The sequence below is a fragment of the Hippichthys cyanospilos genome, chromosome 17 (genome assembly GCF_059441005.1).
Source record: "Hippichthys cyanospilos isolate Australia breed blue-spotted pipefish chromosome 17, RoL_Hcya_1.0, whole genome shotgun sequence".
Taxonomy (NCBI): domain Eukaryota; kingdom Metazoa; phylum Chordata; class Actinopteri; order Syngnathiformes; family Syngnathidae; genus Hippichthys; species Hippichthys cyanospilos.
The window spans coordinates 7,497,736-7,523,547 of NC_142385.1; the positions used below are offsets into that span (position 1 = coordinate 7,497,736).

At 36.5% G+C, this 25,812-nt stretch overlaps 1 protein-coding gene across 4 annotated transcripts in view; it reads right to left on the bottom strand.

The window, feature by feature from the left end:
- The window catches only part of nrg3b (neuregulin 3b), a 237,034-nt gene that overhangs the window by 85,422 nt on the left and 125,800 nt on the right, over positions 1 to 25,812 (bottom strand). For 2 of the 4 annotated variants that reach the window (XM_088439939.1, XM_088439938.1), the window contains exon 2: positions 14,448 to 14,464. In XM_088439939.1, coding sequence (XP_088296065.1) covers positions 14,448 to 14,464 — 17 coding nt within the window. Of the gene's footprint in view, positions 1 to 14,447; positions 14,584 to 25,812 lie in introns of all 4 variants that reach the window. The other 2 variants (XM_088439935.1, XM_088439934.1) reach the window with 1 other exon arrangement.

Here is a 25,812-nt window from a genome sequence, read left to right on the forward strand (position 1 = left end):
AACAGGTCAATAAGCGCCGAGCAGAGGCTCGGGTGCAAACATGCCAAACGGAAGGAAGAGCCCGGGAAATCGGGACTGGCGTCCGACTGTTTTGGGACAAAATTCACTGGGCTAATTAACTGAATTTGTATCCGTCAATTTAGAAGGGCTCCCTCTGGTGGATTGATAGTGTGAGCAAGGTTATTATAGTTAACAAAAACTAATTCATATACAGTATATACAATACAAAAAAGTATTTACCTATAATGAGTCCACCTAGTATTTTTGACGTTTGAAATTTCATTAAGTCAGAATTATGATTTTAAAGCAGGGCTTCTGATTTGATCCTCAAATCTCTCATTTTAAAGTAAAAACCTCTAAATTCAGAACCAAAGGTGAGAATTCTGAATATTCGTCAATGTCTTTTTAATTGAGAGTTGTCATTTTCAGTTCATTTCATTTTCTCTAAGATAAAATCAACTGTGAATAAAGTCAGAAATCTGACAATGTGAAAATCCTGACTATTCCGCAACCATGTACTCATGAAAAAATGTACAATTCTCACTTTATGAATTCTGAGAAAAAAAAGTGACTTAAAGTGGGAATTCTAACTGAGATTTTTGATTTTGAGTCAGCATTTTGAGCATAATGTCTAATTTCTGACTTTAAAACGACACATTTTGTGAATTACGTAAAAAGCCCACTAAAGAGTAAATTTGAAGAACTGTCAAAATGCTTACATTATAGCCAAAAGTCTAACTTAAAGAGAACTCTGAGAATCAAGTCAAAATTCTGGAATAAACACAAAAACCCTGTCACTATTTTTTTAAATTTGCGCTAATCCTGTTCTTTACTTTCTCATGCAGAAAATCACGTTTCAACTTGCCGCAGAAGAGCGCCAACTACAGCAGGGGAGGACTTACTCAAAATCATATTTTTAAAAAAATATATTGTTCCCTGATGTTTACGGCCTCAACCAGTTTTAACCACGTTACAAAAACCTTTAGTTTTTAGACTTTAGTGGTTACACACAACATGGCTGTTCAATTAAAGTACATGGTGTGTGTTATTAAAACGACAAAATTACGGGACTTTTAGATGCTCGTTACTCTTCGGACCCGTCCAATTTGTTTGAATTGGAGGTCTTCGGGGATGATTTGCTGATCATCTTACTTGGGATGTTCTTTACCCAAGTAATGTGATATCAGAGCGTGGAAGGTTGCCCTTCGCTGTCCCCCCCACCTGCAGACATCCATGCCGGCTTGTTCAAGCACACGTTCACGAGCGGAAGGAGACAAGTCAATTTGTCTTTTCCTTTTAATCATGCGTCAGAGTCCGCCGGAAAAATGTTGGTTGGTGATGAAAATGAGGAAAGAAAACTCGACTTGTACACAGAGAAATTCAGTACTTCAAAGTATAAAATCCAAACTTAGCAAGTTTAACAAGTCCATCTCAAGGACGCAGCAAAGTAAAAGTGAAATTTCAAGGAAGCAAGCTCACAGGTAGACATCCTCACAATTAAACATCCTCACAGGGACACTGTGTCCCAGTTATAGTGTTACATCAAATTGTGTCCTTGTTCTCACTCAAAATCTTCTCAAGGCGTCTTCCAACTGATAGATAAAAAAGCATCCCATTTAACTAGCACCAAAAATGTCTGTTTTCTTGCCTCGCTTTTCAAACTTCCAGTAACCACATATGCATATATTTTGATGTTTTTTTAAGGGTACGAATATTCTCATCACTCAGTGACTAAGTGAAGAAGAAATGCAGCGTTCATATAATAGCATCCTGTGTTTATATCACTTTTGGATGTTTGTATCTGAACCTCCCACGCTACCTTAGCATATACTCTGAGATTCAAACTGAAGATTTTCTTTCCCAAACAAAAGCGAGTCATGGCAAATACGCACGTTGAGAAAGCTGGAACTGTATTTTACAACAAGCCGTCTCGCTCTTATATTGATTGGACAACAACAAGGGAGGCCTTGTCGGCTGAACACGCACAAGTGAGGCTTTCATCTGCTTGTGTCTGCTGAATGGCAAATATAACGCTGAAAAGTCTTGCTGTATTCATACATTTAGAGAAAGCAACTCAAGGATAGACAAGGCGGGGTCATGAAAATTGGAATCAAGAGAAGAAATACAAATTGACTGAAAAGTTAAATTGGCATCACTTGTTCTGAATTCAAAGCATCTTTCTCCATTGAAACGAAGAGAATTGCCGTTAATTCATTACAATGTTTTCCTTTGCTATTCATGAGCTTGTCAATGGTGTTTGGCATCATTTTTTAGCAACAAGCTAGCATACTTTCCTAATGATAAGATATTTCGTTATTTTGAATGTAATTCTCTTGGTTTTATGGTTAGGTTGATGGGAAGACCTCAACAAGGAGCAGCAAAAAACAAATAAGGCTTTCTGTCCTTTTATCATTTCTTTACTTCACCAGTATGCAGTATATTGACAGTTTTGGGTCATTTTCCTCTACATCATTCGCATTGTATTTTAGTCATGTTAACCTTTGACATGTTGTCGCCATCCGGGTGAAATTTCAGCATCTTAGTGTCTTCTTTAAACGCCTTCCCTTTAATGTGAATTGCCCTCGAAGTCAAGATCAAAAGATTAGACGAAATACCGCACAAGGGTAGTTGAAAAAAGCTAACTAAAGCTAGCTAAAACTAAAGCTAGCGAAAAAGATATTTTATGGGCTCCTTGAAACAGTCCAAAGGGAATCTTTCTGGATGAATGCCACATCCATGTTCGGACTCATGTGGCAAGAACGTCTATGTGGTGTGGTGGTCATGGAGTCGGGTTTGGACATGGCCCATTAGCCTTAAAACCCGGTAAACGTCATACTCAGAGCGGGATGGATCAGCTGAGGAGCAACGTGGATTAGTTGGGCCTGTCAAGGTTCGCTGGTGCGCTAACAACTTAATCGGCCATGCGGTCGAAAGGAGACAAACAGGAAGTGGAAATTGAGAGGTGGTGGTCTTCATTTCTATGATTGAGTTTCTCGCTTTTAGTGAATGCTGTGGAGACCGGAAAACTATTGCACTTCAGACCCACTCAATTGGTCATATAAGGGAGCTAGAAAAGATAGTTTCACACCTATGCTCTAATATATATGTATACTTATATACATTTTCTCAGATTGTTTGAGAAAACCTTTCCTCCAGTAGTCATAGAAACACTATCTTTTCTTTTTTTTTTTTTTAAATTCCTTTGCTTAGTCATGGACACCATTATATATTACTTTTTAAATATTAATCACATTTACTGTATGTGTCAATGATTTGCAAACTTTCACATTTGGCCATAAATTGGCATTTTATTGAAACCGTTGATTTGTTCGTCAAAATAAACATTTGCTTTTATTATTATTATTATTATTATTGTTGTTATTATTATTATTATTATTATTATTATTATTATTATTATTATAAATTCAACATGTGCATATTTTAGTTGAGTATTTCTTTTATTTGGGGTAAAACTTAAATGTATTTTTGGGAATTATTAATAATTATATATTTTTTATATTTCTATGGGGTAGTGGGATCCCTGATGTTAAAGATAAAAAAAATACTTATAAAAAAATCATAAATTCATTATTATTTATTCAATTGTATTTCTCTAAATACTGTAAAATATTAATTATTTTTTAAAATTATATCTGAATGATCAACAAACAGGAATACATTTTTTAAGATCCATTTACATTTTTAAATACAAAGTAGAGAAATGGTTTTTTTTTTTTTTTAACATATATTCATATGTTTATTCACACCGTACTTCCTCCCTCAACATTCAGTGGTACATTTTTTTTTATTGGACAACTAATCATAAAAGCAACTTTTTTTGTCAAACGAGGTGCAGGGAGCATGATTGTGTTTGTTCCTTTTGGGAGATTTTATGTGTTTCCTCATCTCACGAGACGTCCCCTGAGGCACAGCACACACATTATGAAATATTGGCCTGAATATCCATCTGCACTGATGGCTTTGGAAGAGCACCCATTTAAAAAAAGAAAAAAAAAAAAAAGATCAATCTTCATTTAAATTTGATCTAATAACTGGTGTCAGCATGCAGTTGGTCCAAACAATTTAAGGTGCAAATCTGGCCATGAATTATTCAGAGTGTCCGTCAATCACAGCGTTGGGTGGCAATTATTGTTAATGTCTGATCAATCACAATGTATTCACACGCCAGAAAATGCAAAAATTAATGATGCTGCAATAATCTCGGGCAAATTCGCTTGAAACAAATTTGAACAAAGTTGCATGACACAACTGAATCGTAATGTCTGAAGTTCAGTATGAGAAACAAATGAAAAACAGTTAGCCACAAATTTATTATCTGTTGATAATACTCGCACTTATTGAGCAATAATACAATAATTTATGACACCAAGTTTGAAATTTTTATACATTCCAGTTTTGAAGCGTTGAAGTGTTTGTAAAAGTAAGTGTGATTTTCTCAAATAAATCCAGAAATTGTTTTTAAATATACATTTATTTATTTTAAGGTTTTTAGTCGCATCTTGGTTTAAAAAATTAAGTTTGATATTTAACTGAAACATAATTATACTCTTTTCAACTCTTGGTTCATTATGGTATTGATCTTGAGTCTTTTAATATAATTAAGAGGTAGTTTCCCTTTTCAGGAAGTACTTTCCACAAATCATCTATTTTCTTAATTTCGGATTATTAATAAAGTTTGAATGACTTATCCTGATTGTTTTGTTGACATTCCCCTTGGTGCAGCTCCATCTAGTGGATTCATAATGCAACCCCTGCCACTACCGTAGCTTCTATTCTATGTGCCCTATAATGCAGTGCACCCTATATATGAAAAAAAAGCTTTACAAAAGGCCATTCAGTGAAGGTGCGCTTTATAGTGCGGAAAATGCAGTAACTTGATTACTTTCCATTACTTATGCATTGTTACATTTCTAAATATCTGGGTTTGAGCAATATGTGAATTTTAAAAGTCATTCCAGACAAATAAATCAAACTTCAGTTTCAAGGACTTTTTCAGGGATGTGAGAGATGCAAAAACATAAGCGAAGGATTTTCAAGTATGCAAAAAAATCTGAAAAAAAAAAAATCATCAGCATCCTTAATTGTATGCGCTCAGGCTTGCTGTTGCTATGGCAACGCTCTTTTCATCATATGTGCATCAGAAGGCGGCAGACGTCAACACAAACGCTAAATATTCGTCACTTAGGCGACATCATTGCATTTGATCTTGTTTTATTTTATGTTATTTCTGACTTTTCACTCAATCTGGGTGTTCTTAATTAATTGGTGGTTGATTAATAATGGCTGATTAAAAAGAAGGCATTGATTAAAATGCAAAATTTTCCCTTCGGAATTAGTTTCCAAAAGCACGTCTGGAGCCGCGCATTTGCATTTTTATGTAATAATGACGGATTTACATATAAATCGGAAAGAAACGCTGATAAAGAGAGGAAAAAAAAAAAACCTCACCATAGCGAGGGTTACAGGAGGAAACGCAGGAAGTGAGCTGTTAAGTTTGTGTTATTTTCTTCTTGATGAAGTTGTCGCGCTTGCAGCTGTGTTGCGTCATCTTTGCATCACAAGCCAGGAAACACATTTGTGTGCTGCTGGAAAATTTGACTCACTTTGATAAAAGGACAGAAATTTTACAAGAGGAAAAGACTCACATTTGGCAATATGTGGATTGCGGGCCAAATTTGGCCCGTCAAAGCAGTTGTTTGGGTCCATCAATTTTTCAAGTTTATTTAGCCGTTTTCAGAAGAAAATGTTAACATTGAGTCTGATTATTCTGATCAAATTGTTTTTCATGTACCTTTAATACCTTTAAAAACACATTTTACCAATGACTACCGATGAAAAATGACATCATAAATATTGCAAAATCAAGTAATCATGGCTTACCTCGTTTCTGGGTTTGGTCATGTGATATTCCGTTTTTTGGGTACGTTCATGTGATTGGTCATTACTTGAGTCTTGAGCACATCGATTTTTATCTTCAGTCAAGAGCGTGTTGAAAACATTATAGTAATCAATTAAGCATAGACAAAATATGTTTACCAATTGAAAATGGCTGAAAGAATTTATTATTCCTTAGACGGACCAATCAGTCGGTCCAATAATCGGCAATCATATTTGCCATTTGAACAAATACAAAACTGATATACTGTGTGCCTTTTTTTCACCCGATGGCTGATAAAATATCACTTAAAAATATGTAACAGGGATAGAATGATTATCAGCTGAGCCGATTATCGGCACAGATATTTATCATTTTAACAAATACTGGTATATGCATTTTTTTTTTAATCTGATGGCTGGTAAGTGATCAATTTAAAATGACTATTTATTCCAATTTTAAGTTTGCTTTATTGGTGATTCTGGTAACTCTGAATCCATTCTGTACTTTATGGTTTTGTTTAAAATTAAAAAATATAGGGGCCAATTTTATTGTTAAAGTTTTCATTAATTTTTTTAAGACATGCTATATTATCCTGGGAGCTCCCTGAACCTTTTCAAAATTGTACAACAAAAATATGTTGTCTAAAGTATCTTTAAAAAATAAATACAAATTATGCACGTTAAAATTCATTCAATATTCATATGCTTTAAAGTCATTTCAAAGTTTTTTTTTCCTTTTTTAAACAGTATTTTTTTTCCTTCTAAAATCAAAATATTGGCTATCGATCTCCTTTACTAATAATCAACTCTGAGAAACTATTGAGTAGCCCCACCCCTTTCAAACTAAGGCTAACAACACTCCCCTGATTCACCAAAACAAAACGCTGCACTGTAATTCCATCTGAAATATTCCAGAGTAAGCAACCCATCAGGTCCAGCAACATGCTTTTAATTCGAAGTACACTTCTTTAAATGCGCAAGGAAGACATCTTTGCCTGCGGCGTATCATCAATAATGTCTAAGCCCAGCCAAGGTCATCCATGCGAAATGATCAGTTGTGACCGTTATTTCCATAAGATATGATCACAGACCCAAAAGGCCCGAGGAGTTAACTTGCAAGCTGCCACAATATCTCTGCTGTCCAGCACACCTCGCACAGCTCTTGTTCATCATTTGCAGCCTTTAGGGGTGTGCTAAAACAATCGATTCTCATAAGGATCGGGATTCTCATTTACTCCGATTTAAATCGATTTCAAATGTCCCAAAATCACAGAAATGGATCCGCTTCCTGTCGACTTCCCTGTCGGGGACTCTTCTTCTCTCGCAAATGGTCCCCAATCAACACTGCAAAACTTACGTCTTGTGACTGAATAAAATCAAACAAAATAAAACACAAAACAATGTATGCAAACTCCAAATTAATCCACAAATAAACTCGTGTAAAAGAAGGAAAATACTTTCTACACTAAATATGTTACAATTGTGACTGATAATGCTCCCAATATTCTCAAAGTTGAACAAACTAGCACACGTTTCATGCTTTGCCCATGCTGCCAATTTACTGTAGCTGCTCACTTTCATCTTGTTTGTCATAAATGTACTGAGAAATATTAATATTTTATGTATGGGTAACACTTTTTCACGTATTTTGGAACTGCAATTACTTGTGAAATGACAATGTATCTTAAAAGGGCCCGCACGGCCAGCCGTAAAACAAACTATTGTCATTTTAATAAAAGGCCATAATTGGCCTTTTTCCATCCGTCTGATTTTTATGTCCCATGGAAGCTGAGGTGTGTGAAGGAGCAGCACGCGCGTGAAGGTGAATTCGCCTGCAGCTCTTCCGCTCACAGTGGAGCTCCTCCTCAAAAAATATATATAAATAAAAAATAATGCTCACTCGTATTCAAAGTAACTTCGTAGACACATTATTCATGGGTGAATTCCTTCGTCTTTACGGCTCCAAAAAGAAAAAAATAAAACAATAAAGGTACAGAACCTTTTTACTTTTTAAATGCTTTTTAAAAGCAAAAACATAGATAGATAGATAGATAGATAGATAGATAGATAGATAGATAGATAGATAGATAGATAGATAGATAGATATACAGTATACAGTACACAGGTACATGTACACACAACATTTTATGAAAATATGATGATCAAATATGTATATACACGCAAATGTATATATATATATATATATATATATATATATATATATATATATATATATATATATATATATATATATATATATACTGCTATATGCATGTTTGAATATTTATATTCATATTTACACACACTAATCCACACATACACATTCATATATATATATATATATATATATATATATATATATATATATATATATATATATATATATATACACACACACACACACACACACACACTGTAATGCACACATATACATCCATTCATACATATATATATATATATATATATATATATATATATATATATATATATATATATATATATATATATATATATATATATATATATATATATATATATATATATATATATACAGTACACACACACACCTATATATAAATACTGTACATTTCATACAGTGAATGTTATTTGAACTTCAATTAGTCAGTCAAATCGAAAGAAAAATTCAGCTTTTCCCCTGTGCGTGATGAAAAGTATTTATTGCCACGGTAATGCCTTCCCCCATCATTGCGAGGGCAGAGGAAGAAATATTTACCTTTAGCTGTCATCATGGCAGCAGTCGGCTTTTGGAGTGCGTCACTCGTGGTCGATTGGAGGCTAATCATAGCGCTATTGACGCCCGCTGTCATAATTGATACACTTATACATTTTCCACTTTTGATTGCTGCCTCCAAAGGCTATTAAACGCACGCAGGTTACATTTCAACGGACAACTCAGGCCAAATAATTTGAAAGTGATGATACTTTCAAGTGTATTGGACAGCAAATGTCAATAGCATCACTATTAGTGATGGATGCCTATTATTAGCGAATTTGTGCATCGAGCAGATGTGAACTGCTGATGATACGAAGGATGACAACTCAGAAGGTGATGAGAAATGAACAAATGATTAAATTGAGGCTGTAATGCGTCACGGAATATTTTTGCAATCCCTTGTTACCAGGCAAACACAAAATGCTAACAAACAAAATTGGAGCCTACCGTAAATAGCGATTTTGTTTGCTAATTTAGTGTAATTTATATTATATTAGTTAAAAACTGAATCCCTAAAGAGTTAAATTACTTTTATATTTTATTTGATTAGAGCAATGCATGGGAAAAACTGCATTGGAGGAACATTGCACAACAGGAGCTTACCACTGTGCGGTTACCAAAATAATTGTTGCTTAAAAGCAACACGCCCCCCCCCAAATTCATTCTTCCATCTATCTATCTATTGATCACTGGTAATGGTCACCCAGGTGCTGGAGCCTATCTCAGCTGTGTTCAGGCATTAGGTGGGGTACAATCTGAAATGGATGCCAGCCAATAGAAGGACGCACAAAGACAAAAAAACGATGCAAACTCATCAACACACCTAAGTGTCTAATATAGCTGCTATGTTGCTTGTTTTTGGAATATGGGGGGAAACTGGAGAAGCCACGGGGTGAAAATGCAAACTCCACGCGGAAATTCTAGAATCTGAATCCATTACCTCTGATCTGCAAGGTGGACATGCTAACCAATCTTCCAGCGTGCCGCCCTAGATATCTTTTAGTTATATAAAATTATTGACCTTTATTTAACAGCCATTGCTTGTATACATACAATTCTAGTTAAAGGAAAATATTTAGCAAATTTCCTATCTTGATTCAACGTCATTCTTTACGTCATATGAAATCACTGTATTCTAATTGACACGACAACAAATCAGCAATCATGGTCTCGCTATACCGCCTCAAGAAAGTGTGTGACCAAATCCTATGCGGTGCAACAGTATAATAGTTGGTTGCAACAGTGTGTTTCAGTGCAAAAAAATTGTGTTGCCTCCACTTGCTCAGTATGGAAAATATATGCTTGCATGTGCCAGAGCACGTCAAGTTCTGCAGAACGCTGGAAAAAAAAAAAAATCTGAGAAGAAACACTGGCATGTATGTGAAGAGTAATATAAAATTCATTGCTGCTCTCACAAAAGATAATTTTAATGCCGTATTAACTCATTCATAACCAGCGACAGCTATAGATGTCAAAGACTCATTTTTACTGGAGCGTCCATTGGCAGTTACGGTATCGTTTAAAACACAAGTACATACAGTAGGTTATCCCATATTTACTCTTGTTGTAATTACAAAGCATTTATTCAGCTTATGAACTGGTTTGAAACATAAAAATGTCTGTAAAAAGAGGCACACACGGGAGAGCACATGACTCATGCAGCTCCAAGAAAAGGGGCATCATGACCCAACTATGGAACTGAACATCTTGTGGATGACCTGTGGATCATTAAGGAAAAAGAAGAAAGGCACAACTTATATGAAGTGAGAACTGATAGCACACACCTATACACACACACTCACACACACTCACACACACAGACACCACTTTTGTTTGATTGCTGTCACGTTGCTGAACCTTCAGGGTGGCAAGTTTAAAACTAAGAGCTACTCTGATAAAAAGGAGGACTTGACCACATGTGGGCAGTGCAACTGGAGTGGGTAAATTTAGGCATAGTTGCTCTCCTCGTGAGCAATAAGAATCTGTGACTGTTGTCTTCCTTCTTACTGTCCGTGGTTGACTAAACCTGACAGCATCTGTCCATCCATTTTCTTAACCTCTTGTCCTTACAAGGGTTATGGGCTTACTAGTGCCTATCCCAGCTGTTTGTGGTAGGCGGGGGACACCCTAAATTTGTTGCCAGCCAATCGCAGGGCAGACAGACCAACAACCAGTCACAATCACAAACACACTTAAGGGAAATTCTCAGTGTAACAATGTTGTGTACCTCCCATTGCATGTTTTTGGGAATGTGGGAAAAAAACCCTCAGAAAGGCCACACAGGCACGGGGTAAACATGCACACTCCAAACAGGAAAGCCGGAAGCCAATCAGAGACCTCAGAACTGTGAGGCAGATGTGCTCACCACTATTCCACCGTGATGCCCCATCTGCATTATATGCATCAAAATTATATTTTGACTGAGCTGGCAGTGAATACGTTTTTTTTTTTTTCCCACTAACTCAACATTCCAGGCTTTATTTAATGGTGCGCAATTACCGAGTTTGACAACTGACGACACTGTTTCGCCCCGATAAAGGTCACACTCGACAATTGGCTCCTTTTCACATTAGCTTGGCAGACCGTTAGCGATTCCAACGAGCAAATGTTGAAAATGTCCAAATGGCCGATGCGCGATAGCCGGCGGTCATCTTGTGATCCTTCCAGTTACTGTCTTGCGTGCGAAGTCGAAGCGCAAAGTGTACGGGGAGCCAGCCGCGGCGCTCATGCGGAAGTAGGTCTTAAAGCAAATTTGCATGTTTATTTTGGGAGCCTTATTAGCATTGGCAAACATGAACATCCTGCGCGAGGAAAAGAAACGAAGGAAGGAGAGCGCAAAATGAGATTTTTCATCAAGTGTTTGCCATCGGTTCAAGTTCCAAACGGAGGTCTCCATCAGTGACTTCAGTGTGATGATTGTTTTGACAAATCTTTTTGTGTTTAATGACGGCTCGGCTTGGATGATGAATAAAGCGCGTCGTTGCCTCCAGGGGAAATGACATCAGCTGAGTTGAACGTTTTTTCGCAAAAACCTGGATTCTAGTTATAGACACTTAGATGTGGTATTTATTTATTCGGGTGATTAATTTAGGCAAGGTCTGTTGGTGTGGCGTCTACTATCTGGAAAACTGCTATTGTTAGGAAATAAAGATCGATTAATGCTGTTGTAATGTTTTAACTTTTGACCAGGCTAATATCTAAGTTTATGCTGATATGAAGTCCATTTAACCAAATGAAATGAATGGAAACCCCATTAAGGCCCTTCAATAAAACAAAAATGACTTTTTTGTAGAAAGAACTCCCCATATCATATGAAGATATGAAGAAAAAAAACTGTGTTCACCACTTACTCACTATACAAACTGTAGTATTGGTGTTTTGAACGTGTGTTTTTGGGGGGTGTGGCTTAGTGAATGACACCATGAGGTCCGATTTCACTGATTTTATATTACCATCTCCTCTTCCACGCTTGAAACACCTTTCTTCACTTTTTATTTGAGTGGCTAATAATGTTATCAGAAAAAAAAGAAGAAACTTAAAGGGAGTATGTGTAATTTTTTGCATGCATCCGTGGGAGCTTTAGGGGCATTACGGTAAATGAAGCATTACATACATGGCAACCTCCGGAGGAGTGCCACCCCCCATGTAATATTATTTAATGATAACTAAACCTACGATTATATTTAAAATATACTGCTGGTCATTAAGAACACATTTATTTGCAAGTTTTTGAAATTGTAATAATTTAATTTATTCGTTTTTAATGAAAACGGTCTAACTCCTACACGTTGTCACTTTCATGACGAAAAAGCCCCCATAAAAAATTGAAACTAATAAAAGCCGAACTAAAACAAACTATTTAAACGAATAAAAAGAAGGGACAAAAAAAATGACAAAGAAAAAGTAGCAATACACAAACTAATAAAAAGCTAACTAGTTTTAATAATTAAAATCAAATCATTAAAAAAAACACACCCAATCACAACGAAATAAAAACTAGCTAAAATGCTGCCCCCTGAGATGAATATAGCAGGTAGATTTCGCTTCTAATTCATATCGCACGAAGATCATCCAAATTAGGATGTTTAGACTAGTATGGGAACATGGAACTGATTGTTTTAAAGAAAGTTTTGGCATTTATTTCCCGTTTAAGCCAAGATAGGTGAACTCTAATGAGATGTGTTCAGATTGTGGCACTGTTCAGCACTTTTCTTGTCTCCTTAAATTTCTCATCATGTACTTTTCAAGTGATGTATTTTTAAAGAGGTGTTTGCTTAGTAAAAAAAGAATTGGCCCGCGAGGGTTAGTTCATATGCAGTGACTTATATATGAAAATGTATAATATTCAACTTGCCTATTTAATGCAATAAAAATCAAAGCTTGAAGTTGTAGAGACAGGAATGACAGAAGTTAATTTGTGCTATTACTCTTTTGGATACTTTCTCAACTGCTCAAACTTTAAATCATTTAAGTGCACTGTTTTTGACAGCTGCTCAGTGCGCTGGTTTGCTTCGTATTTTCAATGTAATCTATCTTTTACTAAAAGATGACACTGAATGTATCCCTCGTTTTGCTGTTAAAATTGCACAAATAATATACATGCATTCTGAAATGCGACTGAAGATGAACACAAAAAAAGCAGTGAAACAGTAATCAGACCAGCACCAAAATGGGATTTTTTTTTTTTTTTTCTCTACCCCTATACTCAAGGGTGGCCAAACGAAGCTTCATGAAGCACTTGTGATATTGTTTGACTCTTCCGGATGGTATTTTTATTTCAAAGAGACAGGGAAAATGACTGTAATCCCCAAAATATGACATACCTCTGTATAAGATGCACCTATTAATTTAGGGGTCAAATTCTGGTATTTTATATGTTACAGTGTATCATACGCACCAACACTTTGGCAACAATGTAAAAATTAAAGCAAAACCGAATACATCTCATATTTTGTAAACTTTTCATATTTTCGGGTGTTCATATTCTTAAGTCATATATTAGCTTAAGTAAAGTAGTTAAGTAAAGTGTGTTTCATATTTCACACATTGGTCAGTGAACGCCTCACCAGTAAAATATTGAATGCGCTCTAAGCTATTGTTTTTCATTTTCCTCGCGACGTGGTTCGAGTTCATTTTACCATAAATACCTGTTGAGCAGCATCCGTGTTTCACCAATTTTAGGACTTGTATATTGAAAAAGACCGCAATTAATAAATCCGTGTTTTCTAATCGGTGCACACAGCTTGCCACTCTTAATTGAATCAGCCGGAGGAATTGTAATTTTCGCATTTGAGCAATATTCCTCTCTGTTTTAGTAATATTCTTGCATGTGGACAAGGATGGATTCGGACGTTGATTCAGCCTGCTTGCTTCTTTTATTTAAAATAATGCCGTCATGATCTCAGCTAACGAGCTTCTGTTCATGAAGCTTCTGCTTCATGAAGCTTAATTTTCCCAGGAATTGGGAACATAAAAGCATCAAGATGATTGCGATCATGCAACTCTGGATGATTCTGGAAGAATTCTTTATGTTGAAGTGATGCCAGTCCTGGAATTTTTCTGACACACCCACCATCATGCTTTGTGGATTCCCTTCAGTTTTGTGCAAACGGGCCTAAATGTTTCCAGGCAGAACCACAATTTGTTTGTGTGGATCAACAACTGAGTGGAAGCTAATGCGGCCAAAGCATCTCTGATCCCTCAGTTAGTGGTTGAGGCGATTATGGACTTTGAGTGTGTTTTGTTTGAATGTGTATGTGCTCTGATTTCAGCCAGTTTTACTCGAGGAAAAAAAAAAAAGAAAACCGGCGCTCACCTGCAGTGTCGATGGACCCCGGCCACCGTTTCGATGATGGAGCACTCGCCCTCGTTGAGGCAAAATGCCAAGTCCTTATCTTCGACGCAAGGCTTGAAAACCTCCGACCGCAGGCTGGGCTGTGTTGGGGCCAACGCTGAAGGAAACACAAAGGAAATTTTCGAATTTAGGATGATATATACCTATATACTCGTTTGAACCAGAACGTAATCGAAATATTAATCAATCAATAAAACTTCATGAATATAGCAATTTTCATAATTAGTGATGGACAAACGAAGCTTCATGAAGCACTTGTGTTCATTTTTGACTCCTCTAGACAGAACACTTGGTCCAAACAGGCAGGTGAAGTTTCCACTGCACTGAGGTTTATTTTTAAACCAAGTGCAGCATCAAGAGTAAAAAGAAATTAAAAAGCTACCTCATGAAGCTTCATTTCCCCACCGCTAAATAAAAAACAACTCAAAGTACCGAACAAATAAAACAACCAAAATATATCATAAATACAAATCCTGAAAAACAACAACAAACCCAAACTGACTATTACCATTATGAACAAACAAACAACATTAACAAACAAATAAATTAATTGAATCATAAAGCAATTTATTGCAAAATTGTGTCCCTTTGCAAAATATCTTTTGTTCAATTTTCTAAGCGTGTGTATTGACATTGGTGACACAATTTTCCATTAGAGGAACCAGAAATAAAAAAGATGACGTTACGTGATTTATCTTCTGAAGTAAAATACAACTGGAGGTACCAAAACAAATGATGTTCGAAAGTTTAATGAAGCAGAAACTGGCAGCACAGCACAGCACTTTTTTTTTGGTCACATTTGCACAGAGGGTCAGTGAAAAAACTTTGAGAACCTCTGGTCTAATAAACGAAAAGGCTGCATGGAAAAAAAGTAAGAGCATTGTGTGTCTGCAAAATCTCTCTGACCTTTCTTTAGTTTATTCCTTATTGTTGGACTGAGTAAGAGATTTGTTGCTAGATCTCACAGGCTAAAGAGCCGAGTGCCAGTAAACAAGTTTGGTTATGAGAGGTCTTTCCTCGAAAAGCTTTGAAAACAAATCAACAAGGTCTTTAAAGACAGGATAAGACGCGAAAGGTGTGATCCTACTTGTCAATGTCTCTCACAGCTTTGCACTCTTTCACACGTGGTTTGTTTTGTGAGATTTAGGCTGATTGGTTGGTTTTCGCACTGCCAAGATGGAAGATTTTGAAATGATGTTAGCAGTAAGACATTACCCTAATAAGAGCACACTTCTTAAAAAATAAACAAACAAACAAACACAATAAATTTATAAACTTGTGAGGTTATCGAAGAAAAGAAGGGGCCCTATAATCGTACCTTGCGGCGTGCCATGAGGGACAATATGACAATTAAAACAAATTAATATGTATTCAGCGTTCTATACTCCTGTGTATGAATATATTTTCATTGTGTAAAAAATGAATATGAACATAATAGATTAAAAATTTTCAGAATTAACCAGTCACAAGCAAATTCCTGGTAAATGGGAGTGTGATTAACCCAAAACAAAATTCAGCTCACATTCTGAACATTATTGGTGATACGTTTGATAAGTGGTGGGAAAATGATGCTTCATGAAGCACCTGTAAAATATTTTTACTCCTCTAGATGGTGCTGTTGCTTTAAACGTAAACACTAGTGCAGAGGAAATTTATTTTTGAACCAAGCGTGCCATATGGTGAAGAAAAAAATACCACAAGTCCTTCATGAAGCCTTGCTTGTCTATCACTAGTTTTTATGAAATTAAACGATAAATAAATCTGTTTTCAGGCACCACCATCGCTGCTTTTTAAACCGAAAACGAGTCAACATGACAAATTGATAAAACACTGCTGTTATCTGTAAAGGCTTGATGACAATGAAATAAAAACACATTAGTGCATAATAATCAAAATATATCACGTAGCGCTTTAAATCAACCATATTAATTGTAGCAGTTGACAATATGAATGCAGTTCACTTGTTTGCCTTGAGATGGTGCTGGTGTGTTGATGATGGGTGAAGAGAAAGAGAGAGACACCTTGTATGGCGTTTAATTTGTACATTTTTATTTTGTTTATATTTCCAGTGATCCAGGAATAATTTACAATTCCACAGGAGCAACAATATTTAATTGTGGATTATTTTGAGCAAGTAAGTTTATTTAAGTTTAGTTTGGGGTCATGCAAAGGGCTTCCTGTGTGATGCCATTGCGTGAATGCCTGATGCCTTTTTTAATGTGGATATGTATTTTTGACGTAGGTAGTGTGAAGGTATGTTTTAGTTTTACGGTACAAATTGTTGGCGGGAAACACATCAAGATGAAAGGTGGCATATTAATCAAAAATAATTAAAAACTGCATTACAAACTTTAACGAATACAGTGGACACCACGGGTTGTGATAACCTATTACGTTCCAGTCATGTTGGCGCGAGCGCTGGTATCTTGTGTCTCATATCATATGCAAACAACGTCACCTTTCATGTCTTGAATTTTCTCCCGTTATTAGAAACAATATTTTTCCCCCTAGATGTTTCATGAATTGAATTTTTCACAACAAGAGGCGTTTGTAACTAGACGAACCACTATACTCCCAATTTGTGTCCAGTTTAACAGACATTTTATTTTGGTCTCTATCTTTTGATTCATTTGAGCTACCCTAGTTCTGGTGTGTCCTGTAGGCGACATCCTGGAGTTAAAAAAAGCCTTACTGGGACAGCCCTAATGTACATCAGCATTAGCGCAACAGTAATAAATCACAAAGTGAAGCAGCAATATGTTAAGGCCAGCTTACATAAGGAAGACAGAGACGAGCTTTGTGATGCGCTCTTAATTCCCTTGGCTCGTCTGACCCTGAGCGGCCCTAACAACATCAAGAGGTTGGCTGCCATCCTTCAGCACCGCAATGCAGAGCGCTCCGCCCAGTGATATATGCACAGCTGTCAGACAAGCTGGCGTGGCGACACATCAGTATCGGGAGCTAGCAAGCGTCGCTACATGCTAACGCGGGGCCAACCCACAAACACAGAAACGACTTTCACTCGCGTAATCGTCTAGCACCGCAAATGGGATTGACTGGTATTACGCTCAATACCTTGCCATCACAATTGGATTACACGTCATTCTCCTTTTCATTCATTTACATTATTCGTGCGAGCGCCGTTCGGAAAATCCCGGGCACCGATACTTTCCTAATTGCCATTCTGAGCCCGCGCCGATCATCTGGCACACATTTGACGGCCATGCTGCCTTGCGTGCCGCGCGTCTGTTGGCCGGTGGCCGCCTCTCGACAGATGCGCTCGCCAACGATCACTCGTTGTGAAATAAAAACACTGTAATCTGTTTGTTGTGCCCCAGCGTCTCGTTCAATCTGTGTTTTGTTTATGGCCATTGATCGATCAATCTGGGGCTCGTGATGTAAGGCCCAAGAGATGATGAGAGATCAGATGGAACACAAAAAGAGAAATATGTTACTCTCGGGACCAAAGACTGCTGGGTGAAAGCAATCACGGTTGTGGTGCCAGTATGGAACATGCGAACAAAACTGTGCATGTAGAATGAGTTTCTGGTGAATGAAATAGTGTGGACCGATACCAGGGCAAAAATTTCCTTTCGTTGACTACTGCACTATTACTCCGAGAGAAATGTGTTTAAAGTGGTGGTTGCTCCTACGATAAATTGTGGAACAAAAAAACCAAAGCGGTAGAGGACCTCAATGTTTTTTCATCGTTTTTTGTTGGCATTATGTATTGCAGATGGATAAATTGTATTTTTTTATACAGCCGGTCACTATTAATATTGCTATTAATCAATTAATTATGCTAGATACTTTGTGAGATTGTTAAACCATTCAAAATGTACGATACGAGCTCTTCAGGAGCAAAAATATACGTACAGTATATTTACACATAAAAAAAATAAACAAAACAATTACTACTGAGGAAAAGTACTACAAGCAAGCAAGTTGGCCTGAAAATGTATGGGGCCAACCCTTGTCGCCCCAGGTGGCACCCCGCTCCTGCTTCCAATCACTAATGGCGTCCTTCAGGGTTCCATCTAAGGGCCTCTTCAAATCTCTTAATGCTTGATGATTTATTGGTGTAAAACTGTTTTATTGTGAAAGACAAGCTATTGCTGTATTAAGCACTTCCTGTTTAGCATCTTGCAAGGAGCCTATGCAACACTGGCCTCATGTCCTTGGCAAAACATAAAGTACTGTATATTTTACATGTAAATATTGATCAATGATACGGATCAGTATAAATTAACAGGTTTTTTTTTCATTGTACTGTTGTGTAAGAGATATTCTCAAAATGTATTTACTTACAATTACCATTTAAGATTACCTGTGATTTGCATCATTTGCGATTAACATTTTGGCTAGCAATCAATGCATTAGCTTGCAGACATTAGCATGCTGGCATGGTGGTAACTGTATTTCATAACTAGCAATTAGCATTGTTAGTGAACAGCATTTAAACCGGTGACTAGCATGTTACCTCATGAATTTTGGCACGCTAGCACGACGATTCTCATATGTATTTTGTATGAGAGAGATGCTAGAAATATGTCGACTTACAATTAGCATTTAAAATAACTAGTGATTAGCATGGAATTAGCGATTACCATTCAAGATAGCAATTAGCATTTAAGAAAGTGATCAGCGCATTAGCTCGCAAATCTTAGCATGCTAGCTTTGTCTACTGTTTATCACCCAAAAGAGAAGTGGTGCTATAAACCCAAAACATAACAGTAGACATTTATTTTGATTTGTGTTATCAAAATATGAGAAACAACACTCAGTTTTATGTATCGCAAATATAAAAGTTGAAACCTACTGAGCTTTTACATTAGCTCTAATTACATTACCTAATGTTTGGGTACTGAAGTCTCCAAACTAGAACTAGAAAAATTCTCACAGGACCACATTTAAAAGCTTTTCTATTCCAAGATGCACCTTTAAAAATAGAAAATAGAACACAACGTTCTCCCGTGCGCTATGCGAGTCCCCGGCAATAATTGTCACGGCGTTTTGAGTCCCTCTCAGCTTTTATCTCAACAGCAGCAGAAGCAGTGACCACATTAGGTATGCAGGAAAAAAAAAAAACAGCCCCTTTGGTGGATGCTATGTTAGGTCAGTGGTTTTAAGAGAAACACACAAAGAGAGCTTTTTCTTCTGTTAAGGAATCTTGATTTCATACCGTGTTGTCTGATACATTGAGATTGGAAAAGTCAAGGCCAAGCAGACAGCACACCGTTTTATTTTGCTTTTTTTTTCAGAAGTTACAAGATTTCCTGTCAAAACTTTAATTCTCTTACTTGTCAGTCCCTATTGGAATGGTCACGTACGCTAGCAAGGCAGGAAGTGAGCAACACAAGGTTGCAGGGGTACCGGTGACACAGCACTTTGGGACTTGATGATGATGTATGATGTCGCATCAGAGGAAAAAAAAAAAAAAAACTGCCTGGACTTGAAGGCACATTTTGGCAGCCATCTTTTTTGAATGTCTTCAGCCAGAGGGAGCGAGGTTGTCAGGTCAGCCTTAAATCAAACACCTAATGGCATATTCTTCCCCAGGAGCTGATCAATCAAACGTGCCGTGGTTTCCAAAATATAACGCGAAAACCTAGACTTCCTCGTATGTTCCCCCCGCCGAAAAAAAAAAAGCCTTTATAAACAAAAAAACTGACATTTCAAATGGACAGCCTGCGCCGCAATCTGAAATCTGATCGCGGAGTTTGCCGATGCTATGGAGAAACAAGTGATGTTTCGATATGGCCTTGAGAAATTCAGGCTGTCAACTCTATGTGTTTGCATTTCATCAACGTGACAAGTAAGAAAATGTGATTATGCCACGGGTGCTTATTCATAACCGGCTGACAGGAGAAACATATCCAAGCTAAATGGTCGTCTGACTACTAGCAAACTGCCCCAAAGGTCACAATGTCAGTTACTGAGGCATCACATGTCCTTTAATCGATTAATCGACAACTAATTGGTCATCAAAAAAGTCTATTAATAATTTTGAGTGTTTGGATACCTTTGGTCATTCAAAATTGTATAAATGCTGGAAATGTCGTCATCATCAACAGTAAATTTCAAAACTCATTTTGCTTTTATTTTGGAAACTGACTAACATTTTTGGCTATTTTTTGACAATTTGCAGACAAATTCGTTATCCGAATGCGTGTGTATGTGTGACTACCTAAGATAGTGGTCTGCTATTGGTCGGCGTCACGTTTTCAAGATGGCGACATGCTAAAGTTTTGAGCTCATATGAGTGCTTACAGTATCCTATTTATTGTGCATTTTAGTTCTTAATTCAAACTTGAATTGGTTAGCAATGAGTCCCAAGATTGATACAGAAGTTAAAGAGGGCTAAGCTAGGCTAGGGAATATGGCCATAACAAGCTCAAGTCACGTTTATTTATGATGTAATTTATTTGTATACATGTATATTTTATATAAGTAACACTTACTATACTATTTTAATACCCATTTTTAAAATGTATATTCAATTTTGTTGTTTGTACCTGGGGTTTATACGCATTAGCTAATCACCAGACATCATACGACGTCATACGACGATTTCACCTTACGATCCCAACTGCAGAACGTCTTAATTTCGTACAGCGGGGGTCCACTGTATTTAGACATATTAATTCAGCAACTCTAGGACATAAATGACGCATCATCTCTTATGTAAAATTCCATTGCTACTCTGCACCCATAATAAATCAAAATAAAACAAAAAAAAGCATACAAATGTTTTGCAAAGGGGTTTTTTAATCTTCCATTTCATTTGCTCTTAATTTGAAAGGACATTACAGTTCCTGTCACAACACTAAAAGGACACCGTTTATGTAATACGACAGATAATTTTCTTTTTTTTCCTCCCCCCCCTTTCTCTCTCTCTCTCTCTCTCTCTCTCTCTCTCTCTCTCTCTCTCTCTCTCTCTCTCTCTCTCTTTTCAAATTAAGAACACATTATTTGGAACATGAAGCAAGTAATTGTGTTTTAGTGAGTCTTTTGTAAAATCATGAATGTTTTTTTTTAAATCTATTTATTTATTAAATTTGAAAATGTGCACTGTTCTTATTGACACAATTTTCCAACCGATAAGGCAGAAGTAAAACCGATGGAGTCATACTATGGAGATGCCACTACAAATGTAGTTCCAAAGTTCATTAAATCAATATATTAAAAAAAACAATTACTCAAAATGTTTAAAAGGCAGAAAAAATATTTCACATCATTGAAAAAACAGTGTCGAGCTACTATTTTAACGTACCAATATTACTGCGTTTTTCACACTTGTCAAGCAGTTAAAAAGCCGCCTAAAAACTGCTTGTACAGTCAGTAATGATGTTTTAATTCACATTTCCTATGGGCAAAATTGCAAATAACCTCTCAGTGGTTCCACTATATGTAAAAGTGGCTCTTTATGGCTCCATCTTTCCAGCTTTTTTTACAGTGGTTACGATCCAATTGAAGTGTGGTGACAAATTAGAAGTGACAAACAAGTACAGTATGGAGTTCACTTAATGATCTTGAATTAAAATTAAATCCCTGCCGGCGCGCAAGTTTGAAGCAAAGTCTATACGGATGAAAATGCGCTCATAAAAGGCAAGTGCAGCAGCGGCTCCGATTCATCCTGCACTCTTTGAAATCACGTCCACGTCTCCCGCTTTTCAGAGACGCCGCGATGAGAATCGCTGATTCGCCGGGCAACTTTCAAGGAAATGCATTGGCACAGAAGATGCGGCTGTGATCTGGGAAAAATTCCGAGGCCCGAGAGTTTTCGCTCGCATCGTTGTGGCTTTCTAATGATGTCACGTATTTATTATTACCGGTATATTATTTCTTGTTAGTAATAGTAAAAGTGCAGGCAGCTAGAATATATGCAAAAAAAGGCAACAAAAATTGTTAAGCGTTCAGGAGGCAATAAATAGCTAATAGCTATTTATTGACTTTTCAATTTCATACGTTTCATGCTTAACATTTATTTATTCACTTTTGCAAAACTTCTGCCTCCTTGGATGACTTTTGGAACTTTTCGAATCATTATGTATCGCTCTGAAAACCAGCTATTCAACAGCTATTCATTTGTGTTCACTGTGGGGGTCATGTGTTTTTGGTTCCTGTCTTTTGACTCACTGGGACTGCCCAACTAAATTTCGTCAGCCTTGAGTCTTTACCTTGTGCAATCGATGGGCAATAACTGAATTAGCCATAAGTTTTTTAACTGTGAACTTCTCCTCGTTGAAATCCAATACCCAATGTGTGTCAGATTTTATCTTCAACTTGCATTATTTAGTTCGATCAAATCCTCCTAGATGCCGAGTCTACTTTCTGGAGTCTACTTTCCAAGTATAGTTTATGGAGTCTAGTTTTCTAGTCTAGTATCTGTAGTGCTGACACAAAATAGACAAAAATGAAAAGACTCGATCTCGTGATATCCTCAGATCTTATGACAATTTCCTGGTCTCTCTCAGAATTGGAAAATTGGTTGGCTCAAATTAAACGAAATTGTTCTGCTTTAAAACATGAGATTCTCATTGAATAATCTAGGTAAATAAATCCTTTCTATATTTTTTATCGATGATGTTTTCTGATTGTATACATGTATATTATACATACGTAGCACTTACTATACTATTTTGTTACCAATTTTTAATATCTATGTACAATTTTGATGTTTTTACTTGGGGTGGATTAAGCTCATAACACGGGGGCCCACTCTAATATATATATATATATATATATGTATATATATATATATATATATATATATATATATATATATATATATATATATATATATATATATATATATATATATATATATATATATATATATATATATATATATATATATATATATATATATATATATATATGTTGTTCTGTCAACACTGGCAGTGCTCTCCCAACAAGCGCTGCTGTCTCCAGGGGCGCTAAAAGCCCTGCACAACAACACTAATGAGCACATTAGAAAAAAGCCATGGAAAGAAAATGCTGCAATTGTAAATGGAATCGTCTCGTGTGTTGCTGTTGTTAGCCCCTGCCGGGGATCCCGGGCATCCTCGAGCCAACGGGAACAACCTTTGCGATTGTCTTTTCCGCAAGCTATCCTCTCAACAAGATTAAATCTTCCAAATGTGTGTGTGTGTGTGTGTGTGTATATATATATATATATATATATATGTATATATATATATATATATATATATATATATATATATATATATATATATATATATATATATATATATATATATATATATATATATATATATATATATATATATATATATACACACACACACACACACACATTTGGAAGATTTAATCTTGTTGAGAGGATAGCTTGCGGAAAAGACAATCGCAAAGGTTGTTCCCGTTGGCTCGAGGATGCCCGGGATCCCCGGCAGGGGCTAACAACAGCAACACACGAGACGATTCCATTTACAATTGCAGCATTTTCTTTCCATGGCTTTTTTCTAATGTGCTCATTAGTGTTGTTGTGCAGGGCTTTTAGCGCCCCTGGAGACAGCAGCGCTTGTTGGGAGAGCACTGCCAGTGTTGACAGAACAACAGAGCAAAAGGCCCGCTCCAACATGGTCCAAAGAGAGAGAGGAAGACGAAGGGAGCGTCTTCTCAGAAGCTGCTGATTGCTTACCCAACATGCACCGCTGCCTTGTGGGCAGACTCAGAATCGCAGATGTGTTTACAGCTGCGGGGATGGACATCAGTGTTAGGGACCATGTGGAGAGTTATCTAGAAAATGGCTGAGAATTGACAGGCATGTTTTTGTTTTGTTTCTTTTCTTTTATTTATCCCCTCTACACTCGTCTGCAGAAACAGTGGGAATAGAATATAAAGTAAAAGTGCAAGCTCAGGCCAATGGGAGCAATAGAAATCCTAACACAAGCCTAATTTTGCATTTCGGAGATTTTTAATGCAAATTTGTCATAAGTTTTCCTTCAGAAAGAGAATGAAAAGAAAATCATTTATGACCTTGGAACAATCAGGCTTCAAACAAATGCATCCACGTGTTGCTGTATTTTAAACAACTTACTGAAATGGATCATTTTAACATCAAGACTAGGTGACATAACTTAAAAAATAAGATATTATTAGTACTTAAATTGTTTTTTTTAATTCATTAAACTTAAATTAATTCACTTTTGGGTGAAAATATTCATTTTGGATAGGATACATATATATATACGTATATATATATATATATATATATATATATATATATATATATATATATATATATATATATATATATATATATATATATATATATATCGCTTATCAAAAATCATCAAAAATGTTAAATACAGTGACTTTTGTTTGATTACATTTACACCTGGTATCATAATCAACAAATGTTGCCCTTTTCTTCTATTTGTTTTGCTTTGTTGTTGTTTTTTTTGAGGGGGGAGTCTTATGTTGTAATGTGCTAATGTGTGAATCCAATACAGTTAAAGCAATTGTATTATTTGTGCTGATTCAATTATATTTTAAGCACTAATGTCGACCAACTAAAATAGCCACCTGTTTAATCTGGGGGGGGTTTAAAGGTGGACAACAAAAGGGAGGCATTTATTTTAAGATGGAATATTTGTTTATCAGTCCATAGATTCATTTTTTTTTCTTTTTAAGATCATACCGTCATGTAAACAAGGATCCCCAAAAAGCGACTTTTTGTTTGTAAATGTACCACGTTCCACCAGTCTCACAGCCATTATCATGTTTTTTTCAAACCAAAAAACCGCCCATTCATAAATTACTTGAAAGACAAACGGTAGACAACAAAAAGAGAAGACGATACACCTCCAAGCCAGGATTATTGGATGCTTGGAGTCAGGCAAACACAATACTCATTATGTACGAACATGCGCTGAAAACAATGCATGCAGCAGAGTATCAATATAAAAAGCCTTGGAGGACTGCACTGGCACCAAGGCGCCTATATTTGTCATGCAAAAATGAGAACGCAAAGGCAGATGCTGCATTTCGCCGACAACGTAACCCCCATTTTCCTTGTATAAGCTTCCAGTGATGATTTTATGACTCATCTAGAGTCACAGTTGAATGTAGCCATTAGTACGTAGCATCGTTATTAGATGGACTCCAAAGTGCTGCCGGTGATCCAAAGCAGCAGGTTAATAAAGCCCAGCCCACAAGAAGCCAAATGTGCAATAAAACCTCAAGGGAACCATTGGCACCCTTCATTCCGTTCAAATCCGTAATTAGCCGACGACCTCTTGTGTCTGCCCGCATCTTCATTAAAGTTCACGCGGCTGCCGTACGCAAGTATCCGCTTGCC